Source organism: Mastomys coucha, unplaced genomic scaffold (genome assembly GCF_008632895.1).
Source record: "Mastomys coucha isolate ucsf_1 unplaced genomic scaffold, UCSF_Mcou_1 pScaffold3, whole genome shotgun sequence".
NCBI classification, from domain to species: Eukaryota; Metazoa; Chordata; class Mammalia; order Rodentia; family Muridae; genus Mastomys; species Mastomys coucha.
Genome location: NW_022196909.1, coordinates 28,660,547 through 28,683,384, shown reverse-complemented (window position 1 = coordinate 28,683,384; position 22,838 = coordinate 28,660,547). Strand labels below are relative to the sequence as shown.

Sequence of the window (22,838 nt, the reverse complement as noted above, 5' to 3'; positions counted from 1 at the left end):
GGATGGGAAGGAAGGACAGGAAGGACAGAAAAGTGACAGGAAGGTACCCCAACATCAACCTCTGGCCCCCGAGTTCGTCTGCACAGGCAAGAGCAACTGAACAAATGCAGCCCCCATGGGGAAAAAGCAAGCTTTTAAAATCTTTTCTCCAATATGCTGCAGGTGAGACTCGTTCTTCTTCAGGGGTAAAAATTGATGGTTGTGTTAATTGTAGTAAAAATATCAAAAGGCAGAATGTATCCTTTTATTATATAATATGAGCAAAGCACAGCATGGGTTGTGTGTAGTTTATACAAAACCTTACTAAATTTAAAAAAAAAAAAAAATTGGTAAACCTACGCTTCCAAACACTGAAAAGTAAAAACTATGTTTCTGGGGCCATCAGGGAGGAAGTGCCTCCTAACTGCTTACAAAGAACTTCATAACTCATGATGTATGGGCGAAGGCATCATCCATGTCATTAGCCTCTCTCTTCAGTTACTAGGGGGAGCTGTAGTATGGTTGGAGGTGAGGAGCTGTATACAGAGACTCGATAACCAGAGAAGAGCCAGGACCGGGACTCCACCTTGGAGCTGCCTAAGGAGCCACTCTGCCTCCCACAGCTCTCTCGCTCTTCACAGCTGTGTGCAAGACTCATCAACACAAGCCCGCAAAGCAAAACACTCACAGATCTGCCGCAATAACCAACTCCCCGAGGATAAGCAGTTTGCTCCTGACCCGGGGCTAGATACTCACTCTCTTTTCGAACCTCCTGGAGTGCAGCTGTGAGCTCTTCCTTTAAAACTGTGGCTTCCTTAGCAATCGTCTCCCCCTTGTCTAACAAATTCCAAGTTGCTTCCTCCACAGATGTTAGAAGAACTCTGGCTCTCTTTGAACGTCCTTTCTTCCTGTTGGAAGGATTCTGCGGACAATTCACCAGGGTAGTAACCTAAAAGTTTGGGAGATAAAACATAAGGGACTTTTTAAACATGTTGTAAGGAGAACCCAGGCTTGAGATAGAATAGCCCAGAAGAGAGAGAATCACATCTCAGTCACAAGACTCATCCCAGAGACCGTTGTCATGTCCTCAGGAATCAAGACATTCCTTCGAGGGCAAGCCACTGGAATCCCAACTGATGACTGGAAGGGAGAGTCACTGATATTAAATCTCATCAAGTTTTACTACTGGATGAAGGCCTGAGAGGACCATGGGTGTGTCAGATACTTAGGAAAAAAATAGAGAAAGATACTTAAAAAAAAAGTGAAAAATGAGGGGGGAGTACACTGTGTGTCTCCGTGGTTAGCATGCTTGACAGGCATGTATGAGGCTCTAAGTTCGAGCCCTGCTACAGCTCATACCAGGGGTGGTGACGACACACACCTGTTACGCCAGCACTTGGAGGATGGAGGTAGGACAATATTAGGAGATGGCAGTGGTAAGAAAAGATGTTCAAGGGCATCACCCACGACATAGGCTCAGGGACCATCACAGAAAAGGGCGTAGAGAGATCATAAAAGACAGAGAGGGAGTGGGTGTCTGCAGAGAAACACTGTTTACTGGGCGGGACAGGCTATTGCACACATGAACTTAGAGCAGTTGTGGCTCCACACGCGGCTGTACAAGCAAGATCAAGTTAGAGAAACTCCCAGCATGGATGGGGAATGGACTCATGAAGTTGCAGCCCTAGTACAGGAGCTGTTAGCAAGTGACCAGCTGGTGGGAGAAAGAACCTGTTTTCTTCAGAAATTCAGGCTGTGAAAACCAAACTCCCAGTACAAAACTGTACCCCGTTCGTGGCTAGGCATCACCAAGTGGACTGGGCAAGTTTTTTAAAAAAGAAAGCACAAGAGGCTGGGAGGGGAATGTATTGGGAGCATACAGGAGGAATTGAAGAGGACAGAATGGGGGGTAGATTTGATCCAAACACATTATATGTGTGCATGAAATTCTCAGCCTAAAGAGGGGAGATATGTAGAAACAAAAGTTCGTAGTCTTCTTTTATGAAAAACATCCGTTGCTTCTATTTTTTTTTTTTTTAATGAAACCTTGGGTCCCAGCAGTTTGGGGATAAGACTTTTATAAAGTAGATAAATAGCTTGTATCCAGTGTGTGACTTAGGAGGCCTGGGGCTCCTACTGAAATAGGGGCTCCTCCAATGGTAAGGCAGTGAGATGCTGGCTATGTTAAACTAGATGGAATCTTTCCACCATGTGTACTGTCTTAGTTAGGGTCTTACTGCTGTGAACAGACACCATGATCAAAGCAACTCTTAAAAGGACCACATTTCATTGGGACTGGTTGACAGGTTCACAGGTTCAGTCCATTACCATCAAGGCAGGAGCATGGCAGCATTCAGGCAGGCATGGTTCAGGAGGAGCTGAGGGTTCTACATCTTCATCTAAAGGCTGTTAGTGGAACACTAGCTACCAGGCAGCTAGGATGAGGGCCTTAAAGCCCACGCCCACAGTGACACACCTAATCCAACAGGGCCACACCGTCTAATAGTGCCTCTCCTCGGGTTGAGTCTATACAAGCCATCACATGTACACAAATAAAACCACCATTGTACCCCATAAATATACACTATATAAAATACACATATATATGTGTGAACATATATCTAGTATGCACACCATATTATATGTATGAGGTAGATAAAGCCCTAGATAGTATGCCTAATGGCCTGAGTTGCATCCTTGTAGCCAGAGTAGAAGAGGGGCACACTGAGGTCTGACAGTTGTCCACAAGCACACAGTGGCACATGCACCCACATATGTTATACACATGCACGCACACATACACTAACAATAAGTAAAACCTTAAAATAGGGGCGGGGGGGGCTGACTATGGACATCAGTGTGGCAGTTCCTCAGGAAGCAGGACTAGATCTATCTCCAGATCCACCTCCACAACCCTTGGGCATCTACAGGGCTCTACTCCCACTACAGAGACGCTTGCTCATCCAGGTTCATTGCTGCTCTGCTCACAACAGCCAGAGACTGGGAACAGCCTAGATGTCCATTCATAGATGAATGGATAATGAAAACATGGTCTATTTACACAGTGGAGTATGATTCTGCTGTTTAAAAGATGAAATTTTCTGACCATGCAGCAGGGTTAGGGCAGAGCACCCTCAAGACAACCCCCACCAGGCCAAGAAGACACACACCTTCCAGGAAGCACACCAGAGATGACTCCCACCAGGCACCGTGCAGAAGACACCTAGAGAACCCCTGGTACCACTAACATGAGCAAGTGGGGGTGTGGGAGAGAAAGAGAAACAGAATGCTGTGTGTATCAGAGGCTGAACTGGAGAGTGGAAGGTAGTGAGGAACAGCCTGGTGTGAGCTGCCTGCAATGCCACCTGAAGCCACAGCAAGGACTAGCCCACGCTGCTGCTGAGGGCCATGTCAAGGTCCATGGCCCTGCAGTGGTTCAGGATCTGTGTCAACGCCCATGACCCATGTTACCGCTAAAGGAAATGCAGACATAACTGGTCTGGACTCCTACCTGGGGCCATGTTGGCATCCTGGGAAGCAACAGGGGACCGGGGTGAGCTGGTTCCCAGGGTGTGAGCAAGGGACTGCTGACCCTGCCTCTCATCTGGGCAGCACAGTAGAGCTGGCCATGGTGGCAGGGGCAAGCAAGAGCCAGACCTCAGGGAATGAGGATGGGAGAGCTGGCCCCACCCCTTGCCTGCTGCTGCATTAGGGTGAGCTGGCCTTTCTCTTCCCCTGGACAGTGCTGGAGAGCTGGCCCAGGTGGCGTGGTGTGGGTGAGCTGGCCCTGAAGGCTTGAGGACAGGAAGGCTGTCAGGCTGACCAGCCGTCGTTACCACCAAGGCCCAGATCCAGGGCTTTGAGTCAGTCTACCCCAACACCTACACCATTTATGAACAGCTGGAGTACATGAAAGAGCTGTTCCTCCAAAACCAAAGTTGCAAGGTCTCCATGACACGGGGCAAAAGCAGGATATCTGAGAGGAATCCCACTGAGGATCCAGTGTTGATGGTGTATCGGAAGCCAGGGGCCTCGAACCAGACCAATGACTCGCTGCAGTGAACATTTGCAAGAAAAGTGGTTTGGGGCAAAAGAGTGTTCTGTGGGACACACTGTGACACACGGCAGCTCCCATGGCGAGACTTGTTTGGTTTTTGTTTATTTGTTTTCTTGGGAGAGGGAGGTTGCAAGGGTGGAAGGTGGATATGGAGAAATGGGGAGAAGAGTGTAAGATTAAGTTTTCAAACTGTACTGTGGGAATTTAGCCATTAGCTAAACTCAGTGGGAGACCAGCTCCCAGAACCTAAAAACAATGGGAGACCAGCAGCTCCCAGAACCCAGAAACAAGGGAACCAAGACAACCTGGCTCGAGAACCCAGAAACAACCTTGTAGGCAGCCGCTTGGACGATAAAATCCAAGATGGCGCCGGTTCCTGATACACTGTAGCAACAGACTATTCCACTGTGCATGCAGCCCTCCCGAGCGGGTGTATACTGCACATGCACCTCTCCCGAGCAGGTGTATGCCGGGGAACCAATCCAGGAGGACTTGGCAGCTCAAGCTCGGGTATATAAGGGGCTGTCTCCAGCCATTCCACGCCACTCCACAGAAGCAAGCAGACCTGCAGCACCTAGGAAGAAGAAGAAGAAGAAGAAGAAGAAGAAGAAGAAGAAGAAGAAGAAGAAGAAGAAGAAGAAGAAGAAGAAGAAGAAGAAGAAGAAGAAGAAGAAGGAAGAAGAAAGAAGAAGAAAGAAGAAAGAAGAAAGAAGAAAGAAGAAGCAGCAGCAACACCAAGAAGAGCCGTGCCATCAAGAAGAGCTGTGACACTTAAGAACCTAGGAGAGCTGTAATACCTAGGTATCAAAAAGAGCTGTAACACCTGGGCATCTAGGATAGCTGTAACACAAAAAGAAAATTTCCTGAGTAAACCGCGAGAGAAGAAGTCTAAGTGTGTTCGTCGTTATTGCTGCCATCCGGGCAGCAAGGCGCCGTACACAACCTGGCCCAGAACAATTGCCAGGTGGCTAGCCTGCCCCTGGACCCTAGCACGAGCCAACACCAATCAGAAACCACCCGGTACCTTCCCTTACCCCAGTCTTCCCTTTTGCCCCAGCAACTGCACAGAAATAAAAAGCTGCCTAAGACCTTGCTCGGGCCAGACTCCTCTACCCCTGCGAGGGATATGAGTCTCATCCCAGCTAGCTGGAATAAAAAGCCTCTTGCAGATTGCATCAAGTCCGTGTCTTGGTGGTGTGTGGGGTCATTGTTCCCAGGATTTGAGTGTGAGGGTCCCTCTGGGAATCTCACAAGAGCAGGATTAGGGGCCATGATGTAAAATTCTCAAGGAATAAAGTGTAAGACCTTGTCGAGCCTTAGCTTACCGGAACCCCACCTCCACCCCCCCAGTGAACCACGTGGAGCCTGATCGATGCAAAAAGCAAGAGGATTTTTATTATTCCAGTGCACTGGGGCCATCCCAGCCCCTAAGGAGAGGAGATGACCCCGCACAGCTTGTTCAGTGAGCTTTTATACAATTTTCAGAGCAGCAGCCATTAGACACAATGTGATTGGCAAAACAGTGTGACTTTTTAAACTGATGGGTCTTCTGGGAATGAGGTGGCAAGGACTTCCCTTGTCTGAAGGTGGGTAAAGTTCCACCTTGTGGAATGTGTTCCCATCCGCAGGTTGGTTCTCACCCTGTGGTCTGAGGAATGTTAATTAGCCTCTCCCTTCTGGAGGGACAAGAGTTCCACCACCTTCCAAAGTTCCTGAGCTTATCTTGTTAAGCGCAACAGAAATTCCTGGCCTCCCGGTGTTTTTCTGAGATGTCCCCATTTACTCGGTTCTCATAAAAGTTTTTTTTTAAAAAATGAAATTTGCACGTAAATGGATGGAACTAGAAAAAATGTCATCCTGAGTGGGGTAACTCAGACCTCAGAAGACAAATCTTGTGTTTTGCTTACGCGTGGATGTCGGCTCTTCAGCATTTGATAAGTGTATTTCCAGCCATATAGCTACAGAGGCATGGTATGGAGTAAGGGCTTAGGGGAAGTGGGGGGACCTCCCAGGGAAGGGGAAATAGACAGTTATGGAGATACAGGGGAGGGTGGAGCTGGAGAATTAAACAGGGAAAGGGAGAGAAGAGAGGCGTAAAGGGCTACAGGGAGGGACAGCTCACGGTGAGAGCCATTTAATGGAGCTTATGGAAACCACCGTTATAGAAGCTTCTTAAAACTTACACAGAAATGAAAGAAATCTAAGTGGAAAGATCAAATAACAAGGGAGGGACGGAGGGAGGGAGGAAGGGAGGGAGGGAGGGAGGGAAATCACATTATCCAGTAAGACTATGAATTGGTTAAATAAGGTCCAGGTTTTGTTTTGGTTTTTTTGGGTTTTTTTTTAATGCGTAACAAGACACAGTGCATATGTACAATAAGAATACAAAAAAAAAAATTAGTCACCCCCATCTCTGTCAAAGGTGCTTTCTTTGAACCCAATCTTACTTTGCTCCCAGAACCTCCACCTCCCAACTGAGTGATGGCTACCCCAGCAGCTAAACTGTAACTGGAAGATGAGGGAGAACCCGAGGTACCACAGGGGCTTTCACAAACACCAACAGGCAAACATCTCTGCCCCCGTGCACAGTACTAGAAGGGATCTGCCTCGATTAAGACAGACTGTGACACCCAGCTTAGAACTTTTCGGTTTAGCGTGAAGAGTGAGCATCGTTTGTCTGAAAGGTTCCTTCCCACCGTCTTTTAAGTTGCTTCCCACCACACACTCCTCCGTTACTGTTTGACTCCTCCAAGCACCAAATGCTTCCCGCAAGATACCCTAACCTTTGAGATTAAAATGAGCATCCTAGAACTTCTCGTTCTTTACAGTAAATGCCACGCAAGTGTAAAAAAAAAAAAAAATGTGAACAGGAGCATTGTATAAGAACATTATGCTTATTTTAAAAAAAAAAATGTAACTGCTGCTTGTAAGCTGTTCACTTGTATAAGCCGTTTGAAGCTAAATCTTCTCTGAGAACACTACAATATAGTTATTGGGCATTGACTAAAGTTAAGCGATGTTTCTAATGATTCATCTTATCTCAGAAAGCGAACAGGCTTGGCCATCACGTGCAGAGAGATCTCACCTCAGTTCACCTAAAAGGCTGTCACCTCCTCCTGTCCAGGGTGGTGACTCACCACAGCAGAAGTGCCTCACGGAGGAGGTGGGGGTGCCCGTGTGATTTAAAAAGGTCTCCCGTCTCCGAAGGAATGCCAGCAACCAGTAAAATTAACTTCAGCACGTTTTAACTTCCCTGTTGGTACTTTTTTTTCTTTACGGTGTAAAGAGCTAGCTCTGTAAAGAACGTACGACTTGGGTTTGAACCCGCAGCAGAAATGATTCCTACAGGATGCAGCATATTTTAGCGCCTTTATATCTTGCCCCAGATGCACAACCTTCCCTCTTCCCTCTTGTTGGGAATTTTAGGGGATTTTTAAATATGGAGAATCTCTAGGCTTGCAGCTTTATTGAGCAAGCTTGGGTTTGTTCGCTCTTTTTGAGTCTGTAACCATGTGCTTTGTTATGACAATGACTCCGTCAACGATGAAGGGACGAACATTACATGGATTCATTGGAATGCCATAATTAAGCTCATAATCTTTGGGGGTTTTGTTGTTGCTTTGTTTTCAGGGGTGTGTTGTTTGGGGAGGGTGGTTTCTGGTTGGTTGGGTTGGGTTGGATTTTGAATTGGGGTTTGGCTTGGTTTGTTTGTTTGTTTTTATTTTTGTTTTTCTTCGAGACAGGGTTTCTCTATGTAGCTCTGGCTGTCCTGGAACTTGCTTTGTAGACCAGGCTGGCTTTGAACTCATGTAAATCTGACCTGCCTTTGCCTCCTGAGTGCTGGGACTAAAGGCATGCGCCACCACACCTGGCTAAACCCATTATGTTATACAATTAGTATATGCTCATAAGTAATAACAATAAACCAGGTCTGGCACAGTGGCTCAGGCAGATAATCCAACCTGCTTGGGAGCCAGAGCCTGGAGGATCATAAGTTCAAGGCCTGCCTGGCAACTTAGCAAGACCCAGACTCAAATGTGTATGTTTGTGTGTCTGTGTGTCTGTGTACATCTGTGTGTCTGTGTGTGTGTGTGTGTGTGTGCATGTGTGTGTGTAAGGGAGTTGGGATGAAGGGCATAACTCAATAGCTTGCTAGGATGTGTAAGGCCCTGGGCTTAATCACTAATACCACAAATAACTAAATAATAATAATAATAGAAGATATAGTAAGAAGTCCCCCTTACCACTGTAATGATCCTAAGTTAGCACAAATCATATGTAAAGAAATTCCTGCTTTACTAATTCTGAAAGTCTAACCTTTCATATAACCAAATCGATCTTAAACGGCATGCCATCATTATATGTTGAATATTAGAACTCAAAGAAACAGTCTGTATAATGTTGACTACTTCAGGTATACTAGAATGGCTTCTTGCACAATCTGCAGTGCACTGGACTCTAAGATGTATGTCTTGGGATGCTCTACAAAGATACAGAAGATTAAATTGGTATGCTTAGCAAATCAGCCCTTCCTTCGCTTTTCCCTGTAGACAGCTACCCTAGCACACAGTGGGAGCACCGCAGAATCTGGTAGGAGCTTGTGATTTAATCTTGTTTGGAGCATAGCAATTGCTTTGACTCCTGGCTCCTTGACACTTGGATAACACATTTATATTCTATATCCGTGTTCCTTCCCAATCGAACTCTTAATTCTCTTTTCTTCACACTCTGCTGTCCCTGTGGCATTAAAAGGCCATGTTAGCAGCTATCTCTTTTCCCTGTTTATGAGCTAAAATACTTTTGAATCTTTAACCTTCCTCCAGGAGCTCGCGGGAGCCTTCGGGGCTACTTCTGTTCCTTTCTGGTTAATTTAAATTTATGAAGTAAGATACAAGACATTCAAGCCATGTTAATTGGCTTAAACTTTGTTGGGGTTTAGAAAGAGGTTATAAAAGTAGAAAAGAGGAAGCTTTGGAGAAAAGTAGAAACCATGATCTGTGAAAAAGTCTCTGTGGACTTGGGGAAGCGGGCAGGCCGCTCTTCAAGCTAAGGAGAACCCTGTCTCCACTTCCTTCTAAACCTGATCTGGACCAACTTAGCAAAGGTACCAAGGAAGGCCTAAGGGCTGGGATCCTTTGTGTACCTCTAAATTAACATCCAGCAGTCTCCCAGAACCAACCGCAAACTTCGTTCGGTTCATTTCAAAGCAACATTTACGGAGCACATACCGTGTTGAAAACCGTACTATGGGAAGTTAGGAAATAAACAGGAGTAAGCTCAAAGATGGCGGGGAGGGAGCAGGAAGAGCAAACTGCTGACCCTTCTGTAAGTACAGAGAAGTCTCTACAGAGCTGCAAACAAGTCATGGAGATGAAGTGGGTCTTCCAAAAAGAGCCCCTAAGTGTGCTATTCTGCCCCTCTACCCCGTTGCGGGTTCCGGAAGCGAAAGAAAGCCGTGACAGGCCCGGGGCTGAGACCACCCGCCTGTGGCGTGAAACACGGGGCAGCGACCCCTGGGATCAAACACAGACTTTGCAGCTCAGAACATCAAAAGAACTGAAACTGAAAACTCAGCCTGCTTCTCCGTTTGAAGTTTGTTTTGTATACAGACTTGTGTGCTTCCCCCTCCCCCCCCCCCCCCCCCCCCCCCCGCTGCTATCATGTCTATGCTATAACCAAGAATTGTTTTGTTTTCGATGCTGTCTGTTGCCATATAAACCCAGTTCTCGATAGTAAAGAGTCCTCACATTTCATCTCATCTCGATACAGCTACCTGGCGTCCGTGTCTTTTTTTTTTTTTTCTCTCTTACCCGCTTGTGTTCACAGGTACTCGATTTTCTCCAGCCCAAGAAGCACCCAACCGAAGTGAGGGTCTGACACCCGGACCTCAACACCTAAGGGCACATAGATTTCCACCAGGAAAGATAGAGGGTAAACCAGATGGACCTCAGCCTCGGGCTGGACTCTGAGTAGGAGACAGAAAGACCAAAAAAATTAGATGTGACCGTAAGAAGTCAACTACAGTTGACCTATGGAGTCAACTAGCCTGGGCCCAAGGGGGCCCACAGAGATTGAAGAGCATACAGGGGCTGGACCTAGGCCCCCACACATTTGTAGCAGATGTGCAGCTTGGAGGGGGCAGGAAGGTGTGTCTTTGACTCTGTTTTCTGCCATTGTATCACCTTCCCCTAGCTGGACAGCCTGGCTGAGGGATCTAATCACCATGGCTATCTTGGAAGGAGGAGGGAGATGCCTTAGCTCGTCTGTGGTGGCAGAACATGAGCTTCCGGTTTAGATGGAGGAAGAACATGTGTGTGATTAAGTCTGTGGCCTGCTTAGCTATACCTCATCATTTAAGGAAACCATACTGTTCTCACGATATCACTTATCCTGTTTAGGGTTATGCTGTAACTTAACATGGGCATCACCAAAATGAACAAATATGTATACATAAATAAATTTTAATAGCAGCACATAATAGCTTTTATGTATAACAATTACCACTGTGTATGTGTGTGTGTGTCTATGTGTGTTTTCTAAGCCAATTCCCTGATCAGTATCACAGAAAAGCAAATTTTTAGAATAAAGAACTTCTCCATGTACGGCTTGTCTGGAGTTCAGTCAGTTCAAAATAATCTAGAATCGAGTGCCTTATCATCAGTCTTTGAAGTCAAAAAGAGAAGAGAGTCATAAGGCTACATGGCTCATTTTCAAAAGCTAGCATATTTTTATAATTATTTCATTACTGCTTTTTTGTTCTCTTAAATCCTCACATTAGCTCATTTGCTAGGGGTACTACAAACCAAATGCCGCAGACTGCAGAGCTTAGCAATAGACATGTATGTTCTCACAGTTCTACAAGCCAGAAGTCAAGAAAGGTTGGCTCTTTTGGAAACCGATGCTTAGTTTCCAGACGGCCAGCTTCTAACCAGGTCCTTATGGGTCTCATGGACACATTGCTGGATGTCCATATATACTATGATTTCTTTGTTATGAGTGTGTGTGTACGTGTGTGTGCGCACGCACGTGTGTGTGCGAGCACGTGTGTGTGTGTGTGTGTGCGTGTATGTGTGTTCGTATGTGTGTGTTGACTGTGTATGTGTGGAGACGCACATACAACCATAGTCCACAAGTGGGACCAGAAGACAGCTTTGTGGAGTTGGTTCTCTCCTTCCACAATGGGTTATGAAGATCAAGCTTTGGTGTCAGGCTTGTGCAAAAAGCCCTTTTTTTGGCAACCTTTGAGGAAATGCCCCCAGTCTAGAGAGAATTCTAAAGCAACCAGCCGTTCGAATGAAGTATGTACAGGGTCACCACACTTATGCAAAGGCCCATCTCTCACCACGTAAATACATAAGCAGGGCACCCAACCGCCTCTCCCTGAGTGTTTTTGTCTAAGGAACAGAGTCGTTACCAAAAGATGCAGTTTAAATCATTTGCTCACGCTATTTTACCATCTTGTTAGCTGAAATTGAGGCATTTATCCCATTCCAATGGGCAGGCGCTAAATAGGAAGGTCGGAATTTCTTTGTAAAGATTTATTTATTTATAGGAGTACACTGTTGCTGTCTTCAGACACACCAGAAGAGGGCATAAGATCCCATTGCAGATGGTTGTGAGCCACCATGTGGGTGCTGCGAATTGAACTCAGGACCTCTGGAAGAGCAGACAGTGCTCTTAACCACTGAGCCATCTCTCCAGCCCAGAAGGTTGGAATTTACAAATGATAAAAGACACGAAAGTATACTGTGAGCAAGTTTGAAATCCCCTATAAGCACCAAAAAGACAGGCTACATTAGACGTGTATAGCTGTTATATGGTGCATTCTCATTTGGGAAATATTAAAGACGCAAGGTGGAGAATATGGGACATGTGTCTAACCCGAAAAATTGGTGTCTTATGAATCCAAGCTGAGGACACAAATCATTCCCTTTAAAAACAAAAACCCATTTGTGGGCTGGAGAGATATGGCTCAGGGGTTAAGAGCATTTGATGCCCTTCCTGAAGACCCGGGTTCAGATCTCAGCTCCCACAGCAGCAGGCTCACAGCCAGCCACTTGTCACTCCAGCTCTAGGGGATCTGACAACCTCCTCTGGACCACACAGGCACCTGCGCTCGTGTGTACACGCCCACACAAGGAACATACGCCACAGTTCTTTAACTAAGTAGATCTTTAATACTGCAAAAAAATCATAAATCACATTTAGTAAGCTTTTAGTTATAGGATTCACTTTCATGTACATATATATGTGTATATGAAATAATCAGTGTATGTACATATATGTACATATATTAGGATATATATAGATATGGGGTGGGGAGGGTTTGTGATATTTCTTCTAAATACATATCCACATATACATTACAGGATTATACATATCCACGGATATATCCACAGATGCATGTTCAAGTTTAAGGTTAGAGAAAAATAAATGAGGCACAGTTTTAGGGCAAGCCTTGGGCCAAGAGGCTGAGAGCTAAGCTCGCTGCTGGCTGATACTCCAGCCAACTCAGCAAGTCCAACATTGCGATCACCTGGGAGTTCTCAAACTCACTGCCTGGCCCTACTCCCTGAGATTTAACTAGCTTTGTGAGGCCTGGGCATCGGGATCTTTTTTTTTTTTTAAGTTCCCCAAATGACTTTCATGTGCAGTGAAGGCTGGAAAGCACTGGGCTAGCAGAATCCCCAGCAGGAACAGGAATTCTCTGCATCATCGCCTGCTTCATTAGCACTCTTCTCCCAACTGAGGCTTTTGTGTCTCTTGTAGGGATTTGCCAAAACCAACTCCACTGTCGTTTGTACCCCATGAGGCTCTCAGCTGTGGGTGATAGTACCTATCCCTTATAATTCTTTAGGCACTGAATGCAGAATATCTCGGGGGGGCTGGGGGGAGAGGTCAGTCTAGAATAGGAGCCTGAAATATCTCTGGAGACAAATCTGGACACTTGATTATTTCTGACAATAAGAGATTTTTATGGGCGTATGCCATGCCATTTGCTTCTATTGTTGTCTACCCTCGAGATGTAACGACATCTGACGAGCCATCAGATTTGAAGCTATTTATATCTAGACCTATATAAAAAGAATGCCGTCGCAGGTCTAGCATCGAGGAGGTTTCAAGTTTCAAGGCTCTCTCCAGAGACTGCCAGGGGATTCCATGAAGGACTAGGTCACATCTCAAGCAGTATAATTGACCACAGTGGAGAGATAAAGATTCTTCTAGCCTTTCACCAAGACTGCAAATGCTGCCTTGTGTCTACTGACACACTGAGCACGGGAACCTCAATGGAGGAGCTAGGGGAAGTACTGAAGGAACCAAAGGGGTTTGCAACTCCATAGGAAGAACAATAATATCAACCAACCAGACTTCCCAGAGCTCTCAGGGACAAAGCCAACAACTAAAGAGTACATACAGAGGGACCCATGGCTCCAGTTGCTTATGTAGCAGAGGGTGGCCTTGTCCGGCATCCATGGGAGGGGAGGCCCTGAGTCCTGTAAAGGCTTGATGCCCCAATGTAGGAGAATGATAGGGCAGTGGGGCAGGAGTGGGTGGATGGGTTGGGGAGCACCCTCGTGGAGGCAGGGGGAGGGGTGGAATGAGGGGGTTCAGAGAAGAAACTGGGAAGGGGGATAACATTTGAAGTGTAAATAAACAGAATAATCAATAAAAAAAAAATTCAGTTGATGAAGGTGCTGAGACCACAGATCAAAGCTAAGTTAAGCATGCTCTATGAATTCACTGAGAAGATAAGCTACAATTGCAAGATAAAAACATTAGCAGTCAACAACAACAATAATAATAATAATAAGTTCAGGCAATGGTGGCACACGTCTTTAATCCCAGCACTTGGGAGGCAGAAGCAGGCGGATTTCTGAGTTCGCGGCCAGCCTGGTCTACAGGGTGAGTTCCAGGACAGCCAGAGCTTCACAGAGAAACCCTGTCTCAAAAAGCCAAAAACAAAAAAAACAAAAAACCAACAAAAAAAAAACAAAAAAAAAACAAAAAAAAAAACCATTAGCAGTGGTACTCAATGTAGACACACTTATAAGCTCAGCCCCCAAAAAGTTGAGACAGGAGGATGACAAAAAAATACAAAATGCTGGTGGAACAGACTACAATCTTGGAGCAAATAGTAAAACACCAGAGTCTGATAGAAGAAGAAGAAGAAGAAGAAGAAGAAGAAGAAGAAGAAGAAGAAGAAGAAGAAGAAGAAGAAGAAGAAGAAGAAGAAGAAGAAGAGAGGGGAGGAGGAGGACGAGGAGGAGGATAAGGAAGGAGAAGAAGAAAGTCTAGGAATCAGACTAAGGAGATATGTAGGGGCACTGCCCCTAACACCTGCCCACAGCTGGTCACAGAGCCCCATGTCTTGGGGGACAGTGAGGACATTCTGATAACTCTGTCCTATGTGCCCCATCTGGATTCTACAAACTTCTGGTTTTTCTTAGTCTCATTTTCATTTTAAAAGTAGCTTCCTCATTCCGGACTATCTGTTTCTCAAGAAATACTCTAGGCAGCGTCTTCCCCATGGGAGCAGTTTTCTGGCAGTCAAAGATTCAGAAGTTGAACGAGCTGCTTTAGTAGATGTCGACTCCGCTATTTGGAATCATCTCAAACCTTCAAACATTATGGAAGCTCGCTAACTTCATTTCTTCATCCTGCCACTAAAAATAACACTGTTAATACTTATTAAGCATTAGGCCTGTAAGTATTTCAAAGGCATTTAGCTTACCAATTTTTAAGATTATATACTACAGTCAAAAGTCCAATATTTGCTTAGGCCAATATTACTCTGCAAGAACTTTGTATGGGTACAGGATCATCTGCAGATTTCCTTTGAGGCTGGCTGCCATATCTAATCTATTGGTGGGATAATCAGCAAGGGTGCAAGAAGAAAGCTTGTAAATAAAGATCACGGAAGCCTGATACTGCCTCCCCCTTATGAAGGAGCTCTGGGACCCCGGTGGGGGAGCTGGCACAAGGACTAGAGGAGCGAGAAGGGAATTGCAACCCTATAGGAAGAACAATGTCAGCTGGCCAGACCACCCGGTGCTCCCAGGGACTAGACCACCAGCCAAGGAGTGTACAGGGAGGGATCCATGGCTTCAGATACATATGTGGCAGAGGATGGCCTTGTCTGACATCAATGGGAGGGGAGGCCCTAGGTCTTGTGGGGGTTTGATGCCCCAGCGTTGGGGGATGCTGGAGCAGTGAAACTGGAGGGGGTTGAGGGGAGCACCTTCATAGAGGCAAAGGGGAGGGGGAGGGAAGATGTGGGATGGGGGAGTTGTGTATGGGTAACTTGGAAGGGGGATATCATTTGAGATGTAAATGAATGGAATGATTAATAAAAAAATAAAAAGATCACAGAAGCCCCTCTAGTTTCCTTTCTGCCAGCGTGTTTGTAGTACTGTTGGTGTGCTTGTAGTACTCCGACCAAAACAGCTCAAAAGAAAAGGCGTTGCTCGACTTATACTCCCAGATGACAGGCTATGGTCCTGTAGAGACCAATTTTATTCAAACCACCACCAGGAGAGACCTGAAGAGTGCCAGTGAGGGCTCCTCTAAACACCATGTTTTCAATTTCTCCCAGCCATCCAGAAAGAAGTCTCTGCTGCACTCCAGCCTCAGCAGAAATTCTTTCTCTTCTCTTCGAGCCCCAAACCTCCAAAACAAAGAAAGAAAGAAACAGGGGAGGCGCGCGTAGGTGTAAGCAAATGGTCACGAGCAAGTAGGTGTCAAGAAAGGGTTAATTAATTTTCCACTCTCCTACAGACCTGATTGGCTCCCGGGTAGGAGGTAGGCCATCAGAAACTGAGAGAAACTGGGTCAGGAACTCATGTAAGAGCTTGAAGCAGAAACTATGGAGGAATTCTGCCTCCTGGCTTGCTCTCCGGCTGGCTCGGGGGCTCACGCTTAGCAAGCTTTCTTACACATCCCAGGACCACCTACCTGCCTAGGGATGTTATGGCCTCTAACGGGCTGGACCCTGCAACTAACAATCAAGACAGTCCCGCCACAGAAGTGCCACAAGCCGATGTGATCTGATAGACTTTCCTCTCAGATGACTCTGGTTTCTGTCAAGTTGACAACTGAAGCTAAGACAGACGCGCAAGTAAATGACACTAGATTCATTCAGAATGAACTGTGGAACTGGCAAGCGATCGCATTAACAGTGATTTCTTTTTCTGCAATTCTCTTCATGGAGACTAAGAACCCGAAGTCCTACCTCCTACACGGGAGCCAATCAGGTCTATAGGAGAGTGGAAAATTAATTAACCCTTTCTTGACACCTACTTGCTCGTGACCATTTGCTTACACCTACGCTCTTCCCCTGTTTCTTTCTTTGTTTTGGAGGTTTGGGGCTCGAAGAGAAGAGAAAGAAATTCTGCTGAGGCTGGAGTGCAGCAGACTTCTTTCTGAATGGCTGCGAGAAATTGAAAACATGGTGTTTAGAGGAGCCCTTACTGGCACTCTTCAGGTCTCTCCTGGTGGTGGTTTGAATAAAATTGATCTCTACAAGGACCATACCTTTGAGCACTCGGTCCCACTTGGTAGAAATGTTTGGAAAGATTAGGAGGTGTGGCCTTACTGGAGGAGGTGTGGCCTTACTGGAGGAGGTGTGGCCTTGTTGAAGGAGGTGTGGCCTACTGAAGGAGGTATGGCCTTACTGGAGGAGGTATGGCCTTATTGAAGGAGGTATGGCCTTACTGGAGGAGGTGTGGCCTTATTGAAGGAGGTATGGCCTTACTGGAGGAGGTGTGGCCTTGTTGAAGGAGGTGTGGCCTACTGAAGGAGGTATGGCCTTACTGGAGGAGGTGTGGCCTTACTGAAGGAGGTATGGCCTTACTGGAGGAGGTATGGCCTTATTGAAGGAGGTGTGTCACTGTGGTGGGCTCGTTGGAGGATCACTTGGTGTGTCCATAGGGGTGGGCTTTGAGATTTCAAAAGTCTTGTGGGTTTCTTAGTGCACCTCTGTGTGCCTCACAGAGCTGAATCTAAATGTGAGCACTCAGTCAGGAGTGGAGACCCATGCCTTTTTATTCCCAAGAGGTAGAAGTAGATGGAGCTCTGTTTTAGGCCAGCCTGGTCTACAGAGTAAGTTCCAGGAGAGCCAGGGCTACACAGAGAAACCTTATTGAATGAGAGAGAAGTAGAAAGATAGGGGGCAGGGGGGAGAAGGAGGAGGAAGAGAAGAAAAAAAGAAAAGAAAAGGGAAGAGAGCTGGGCAATGGTGGCATGTGCCTTTAATCCCAGCACTTGGGAGGCAGAGGCAGGCAGATTTCTGAGTTCAAAGCCAGCCTGGTCTACAGAGTGAGTTCCAGGACAGCCAGGGATACACAGAGAAACCTTGTCTCAAAAACAAAAACAAAACAAAACAAAAAAAGGGAAGAGAAGAAAAAAAAGATCTGATCACTCTGCTGTTCTTTGCTCCACTGTCATGGACTCTTAGCTCTCTGAAACTAGAAGCCAAATTAAATATTTTCTTTTAAAAATTACCTTGGTCACAGTATTTTATCACAGAAATAGAACAGTGCCTAAAATGCTCCTTCTTTTTCAGTTCTGTTCTAAAATGACTGTATTCTCTAGGCATCCTATGTACCTAAAATGACTGTATTCTCTAGGCATCCTCTGCTTAGCTCTACAGAGAGAGGTTGATGGACAAGGACACGATATCATGAAATATAACAAACTAGTAAATCAGGTTTGGTTTTGGTTTTTTGGGTTTTTGGGTTTGGGGTTTTTGTTTGTTTGCTTGTTTGTTTTGTTTTTGGGGTGGGGGGGTTGGTTTGGTTTGGTTTGGGTTTTTTTTGGTTTTTTGAGACAGTGTTTCTCTATGTAGCCTTGGCTGTCCTGGAACTCACTCTGTAGACCAGGCTGGCCTCAAACTCAGAAATCAGCCTGCCTCTGACTCCCAAGTGCTGGGATTAAAGGTGTGCACTACTACCACCCTGCATAAATCAGTTTTTAAAGCTGGGATTGTTTAATGACCTGTGACTTCAGAAAGGGTCCACAGACCTGATTTCCCTACACGTAGCAAGTTATGAAGATTCTTTAGGGAGGGATTCCCCTTCGTTTACCAAGGCTGCAGATCTACCTTAAACACTCACGGATGGAAACTGGGCTGACAATGACCCTGACTAGACAAATTCTTTAAAGGAATGTTCTTTTAGGATTTTTTTTATTTTTATGTTCACATGTGTGTGTGTGTGTGTGTGTGTTGTATGTTTTGCATGTGTGTGTGGTGTGTGTGGTGTGTGTATATGTATATGTGTGTGTATGTATGTGTATGCATGTATGTATATGTGTGTATGTGTGTGTATATGTGTGTATGTGTGTATGTGTGTTTGTGTATGTATATGTTTATGTGTGTATGTGTGTATGCATATGTGTTACGTGTGTGTATGTGTGTATGTGTGTATGTGTATGTATGTATGTGTGTATGCAGGTTCTATGAAGACCAGAAAAGATCACTGGATCCTCTGGAACTGTAGTTATAGACAGTTGTAAATTGTGTGACCTTGGTCTGGGAACTGAACTAAGGCCCTCTTCAAGAACACTAGAGTTCCCACTAGCTGCTGTATCCCTACTGCCATCTGTCCCTTAAAAAAATCCTAGAACTTACCAGCATGGCTCAGATATCTGTCTGACTCTTTCATTCTTTCCTGAGTTGACTGGAGTTCATCTAAGACCGTCAGAGCGTTACACTTGAGCAGTATCTTTGGACTTCCATCTCCTGAAGCTCCTCACATGCATGTGAAATGAAATGCTTGGCTCCTTTCTTATTTATATTAATCACCTCTCCTTGACCGGTTTTCTGGACCCAACCAAAGAGCCCATGCAACCCAGGGGTAGGAGACCTCTCTCTTGATGGTGGTGGTAGGACCAGTTCGTGATCATCTGCCAGAAGCTCACAAGCTCCTCAACAACCTGTGAGTGTCACCAAGTCCGTTTCCCAGCCCTAGATGAAGTAAGACCTGACTAGGGCAGCAGAACCTGAGAGCAGGTGGAGGCTTAGCAAAAGGAGGCGACGAGAAAGCAATGACGTTGGGTGCTGTACACAAAGAGCCCCTTTCTCCTCCAGGCACTAGGCAAGTCGGCACATCCAACATTCACTTTGGACAGCGTGGCTTTGATATAAAACGACATGAGTGGAAGTAACATATGTAACGTCGTATGTAACGTATGTGACAACTGGACATGTCAGGGCCCCTTTTCATGGTTCATCATGCCCTCTTCCCCTTGTTGACGAATTCTCTTCTAGCCTAGGTCCATGAACACTGGCATTGATCAGAGGCCCCAGATAACTGACCACGAATCTCTAGCTTGGACTCGAAATGAATTTTTATTACACCTCTGAGAGTTTAGGGCTGTGTCAACATAACCTTGCTTATGCTGACTCGTGAATGAGTCACAAGATAGTTTTAGTTTTGGCCAAGGACTATTATTATAGAATACAAAGAAAGCTATTCCTAAGTGGACTCCCATAAAGATACAGATAAGAAGCCAGAAAGATGGCTCAGTGGTTAAGAGCACTTGTTGCTCTTAGTGAGAATCTGGGTCCAGTTCCTAGCACCTACATGATGGTTCACTACCATCCACAACTTCAATTCCAGGGGGCCTGATGTCCTTCTTCTAACCTCTGTAAGTACCATGCACCCACCTTGCAAAAATACATAAATGTAGGCAAACACTCATACATATATATATATATGTATGTATGTATATATATACACACATATATACATATATATGTATATATATACATACACATATATACATATATATGTATATATACACACATATATATGTGTATATATACACACACATATATACATATATATGTATATATATGCATGTGTGTGTGTCTGTGTGTGTGTGTCTCTGTGTCTCTGTGTGTGTGTGTGTGTGTGTGTGTGTGTGTGTGTGTAGATATTTAGGAGTCAGTATGGAAGTAGAAATGAGGCATAGCCATAAGGTATACAAGTAATGAGAACCAGAAAAATAATGTCGGTTACCATTGCTCTAATCTTAATAGTTACCTTTTAAGAACATGAAATGTATTTATATCATAAAATACACCTTAGCTTTTGCCAAAAAAAATCTTTAGAACACCTTATAAAGGGAATTATTATTTTATTTTAGGAGATTGTGAGTCTACTCCTTTAGCTCCCATTCGACATGAATCTGACACACAGAAAATTATAATCTGTGGTAAATAAGCTTATGGATGGATCCATTCCATAATGACTATAGCATGATATAGCAGTTTATGCCCCCTTCAGAGAGACAACGGTGGAAATGTAAATTCTCTGAAGAGCAGATCTGCATAAATAGACTTTCCTCACTCCACTGTCACACTCAGATCCTGAAAGTGATAAGATGCAGATGCCTGCGGTTGCAATCATAAAAATGTAATTGCTGAGAAAAAAAAAATATTTCTGACCCACTGGAGGAATTTATTGCAGAGGGATGCAGTGTGTAAGTTATCACACCGAGAAAAGGAGAGCGAATGATTGAAATATATCCCAGGCTGAGCATCCCTGCAGATGACCTAGTGATTTACCTGAGCTTAAGAGAAAGGAAAAAAAAAAAAAAGAGAGATTAAAGATAAATCAGGTTTGGTAGGGAAGACATTGGTTACTATAAAAAGACCAGAATGAAGATTTATGCATAAATGAATTAAGAACGTGGAGTGACAGCATAGTATCTATGACCAATTACCCCAAAAATTAAAATGTAATTTTGATCTTGAATTATGAACCGAGATAAGTAATTCCTCTGCAACCCTGTGAGCAAAAGAATCTGATAGAAAGATAAACAATGGGGAGATGTGAGAATTTTTTAATGGGGTTACTAAAATGGTTACTTTAATGTAAAGGAGATGAGCTTCTACTAAAACGTACTTAGCATAATGAGGTCCTGTATCCTCTGACTATATAAACCATGCAACTATTCAAACCAGGAACTCTCTGGGGAACAAAAAAAAAACAGCTAAGAGCATAACCTAGGAGTTTATTGATACAGAAGTCAATAAAATTTGACATGTATGTATGCATGAACATTATTAAGTCATTTTAAGAAAAGGATTTCTTACCATTTGTCAGCGCGAGTGAACGTAAAGCTTTTATCCTCAATAATGTTTCCATTACTGTAGTAAATAATGTCTCCGGGCATAAAAGGAAAATACTGTACCGTCTCACAGAAATGAAAATGCAGAATAGCATAAAATAGTAGTTTTTGGGGTCTTGGAGGTGGGGGCTATGGGAAATGGGAAGTCTGGTCAAAGGATACAAATGCTCAGTCATATGATGAACTAAGTTCTGGGGATCTAATTTGTGAATAGGAGACTATAAGATACGTGAAGCTTAATGAAACAAATGTTAGAGTTTAGATATACTTTAAGTGCCTTTGCTTTGCACATACAAAACAGTACTTATGGACAAAATGAATATATTCACTAATTTGGCTGTGGTGGTCATCAGATAATGCACACACATATATCAAATCATCACAGATAGATTGGATACGTAATTCTACGAATTGAATGTTTTAAATAAAATCTAAACATCCTGGGGCAGGGGCAGAATGTGAGAGTGTATCGAGCACAAGGTTATAATAAGGTACTTATTATACTTTAAAGAGATGATCTGTGTGTGACGAAACCAACGGATGAGAGGCTGGGCAAGCACCCTATGACTTGAGCTACATCTCCAGCCGACAAGCAGCACTTATGATCGCCCAGTAAAAGGCTGAAAACTGAAAGATCCCAAAGTGAGTGGTTACTTTAAAGAAAAGCGGGGATGAAGCCGTCTGATACGTAACGGAGCAGAAATGTGGCTGAACTGTTTTGATAAAGAACGGGGTTTGCAGAGATGGCTCAGAGGTTAAGAGTGCCTGCTTGTCTTCCAGAGGACTTAGGTCTAGTTCTCAACACCGACATGGAGGCTCACAACCAGCTCTAACTCCAGGTCAGATCAGCCCCTTCCCTCCTCCAAGGGCACCAGGCACATATGTGCTACAGGGACACAGACATACGGGCTAACAAAACAACCATACATGTAAATAATTTAAAAAAAAAAAATAGGAAAGTTGGTTTGCAGATATAGTTCAGTGGTTAGAGTGCCTGCCTAAAATGTTTGTGCGCCTGTGTTGAATACCCAGCATTCAAAAAAAAAGAAAAAGAAAAAAAGAAAAAAAGAAAAAAGGTGGGAAGCTGCAAAATTAGCATTTTAATGAAATCCATCCAATACAGCATTTTCTCATGTGTGTGTGTGTGTGTGTGTGTGTGTGTGTGTGTGTGTTTGTGTGTGTGTATGTGTGTCTGTCTGTCTGTCTGTCTGTCTGTGTGTCTGTGTATGTGTGTTTGACGATTAGTTTCCATTGTCAGCTTGACCCAATCTACAATCACTTGTGAGAAAGACCTCTGATGGCATGGTTCAGGGTTATCTTGATTATGTTAAGTGGGAAGACCCAACCTGAACCATTTCACGGGCTGGGCTCTGGACTGAATTAAGAAGAGACTGCCAGTTGAGCACCGGCAGTTGAGCATCAATCCATTGCTCTCTGCTCTTGGCTGAGGATCACTGTGACCAGTTTTGTCAAGCTCCTTGAGGTGGCTGGAGTGAGAATGGCCCCCGGTAGTAGGCTCATATATTTCAATGCTTAGTCAACCAGGGAGTGGCATTAAGGATTTGAAGGGTTAGGAGGTGTGTGTGGCCTTGTTAGGGGAAAAATGTCAATAGGGGTGGGCTTTGAGGTTTCAAAGGTCCATGCCAAACTCTCTCTCTCTCTCTCTCTC

The 22,838-nt window shown here is 44.7% G+C and overlaps 1 protein-coding gene across 10 annotated transcripts in view; it reads right to left on the bottom strand.

Annotated features, from left to right (window-relative positions):
- The window catches only part of Ctnna3 (catenin alpha 3), a 1,512,724-nt gene that overhangs the window by 1,406,529 nt on the left and 83,357 nt on the right, over window positions 1-22,838 (bottom strand). For all 10 annotated transcript variants that reach the window (XR_004112256.1, XM_031347512.1, XM_031347507.1 and 7 more), the window contains one exon: window positions 736-928. Coding sequence is in view for 9 of the 10 variants with exons in the window: in XM_031347512.1 (XP_031203372.1) it covers window positions 736-928 (193 nt within the window). In the remaining variant the exon portion in view is untranslated. The remainder of the gene's footprint in view (window positions 1-735; window positions 929-22,838) is intronic.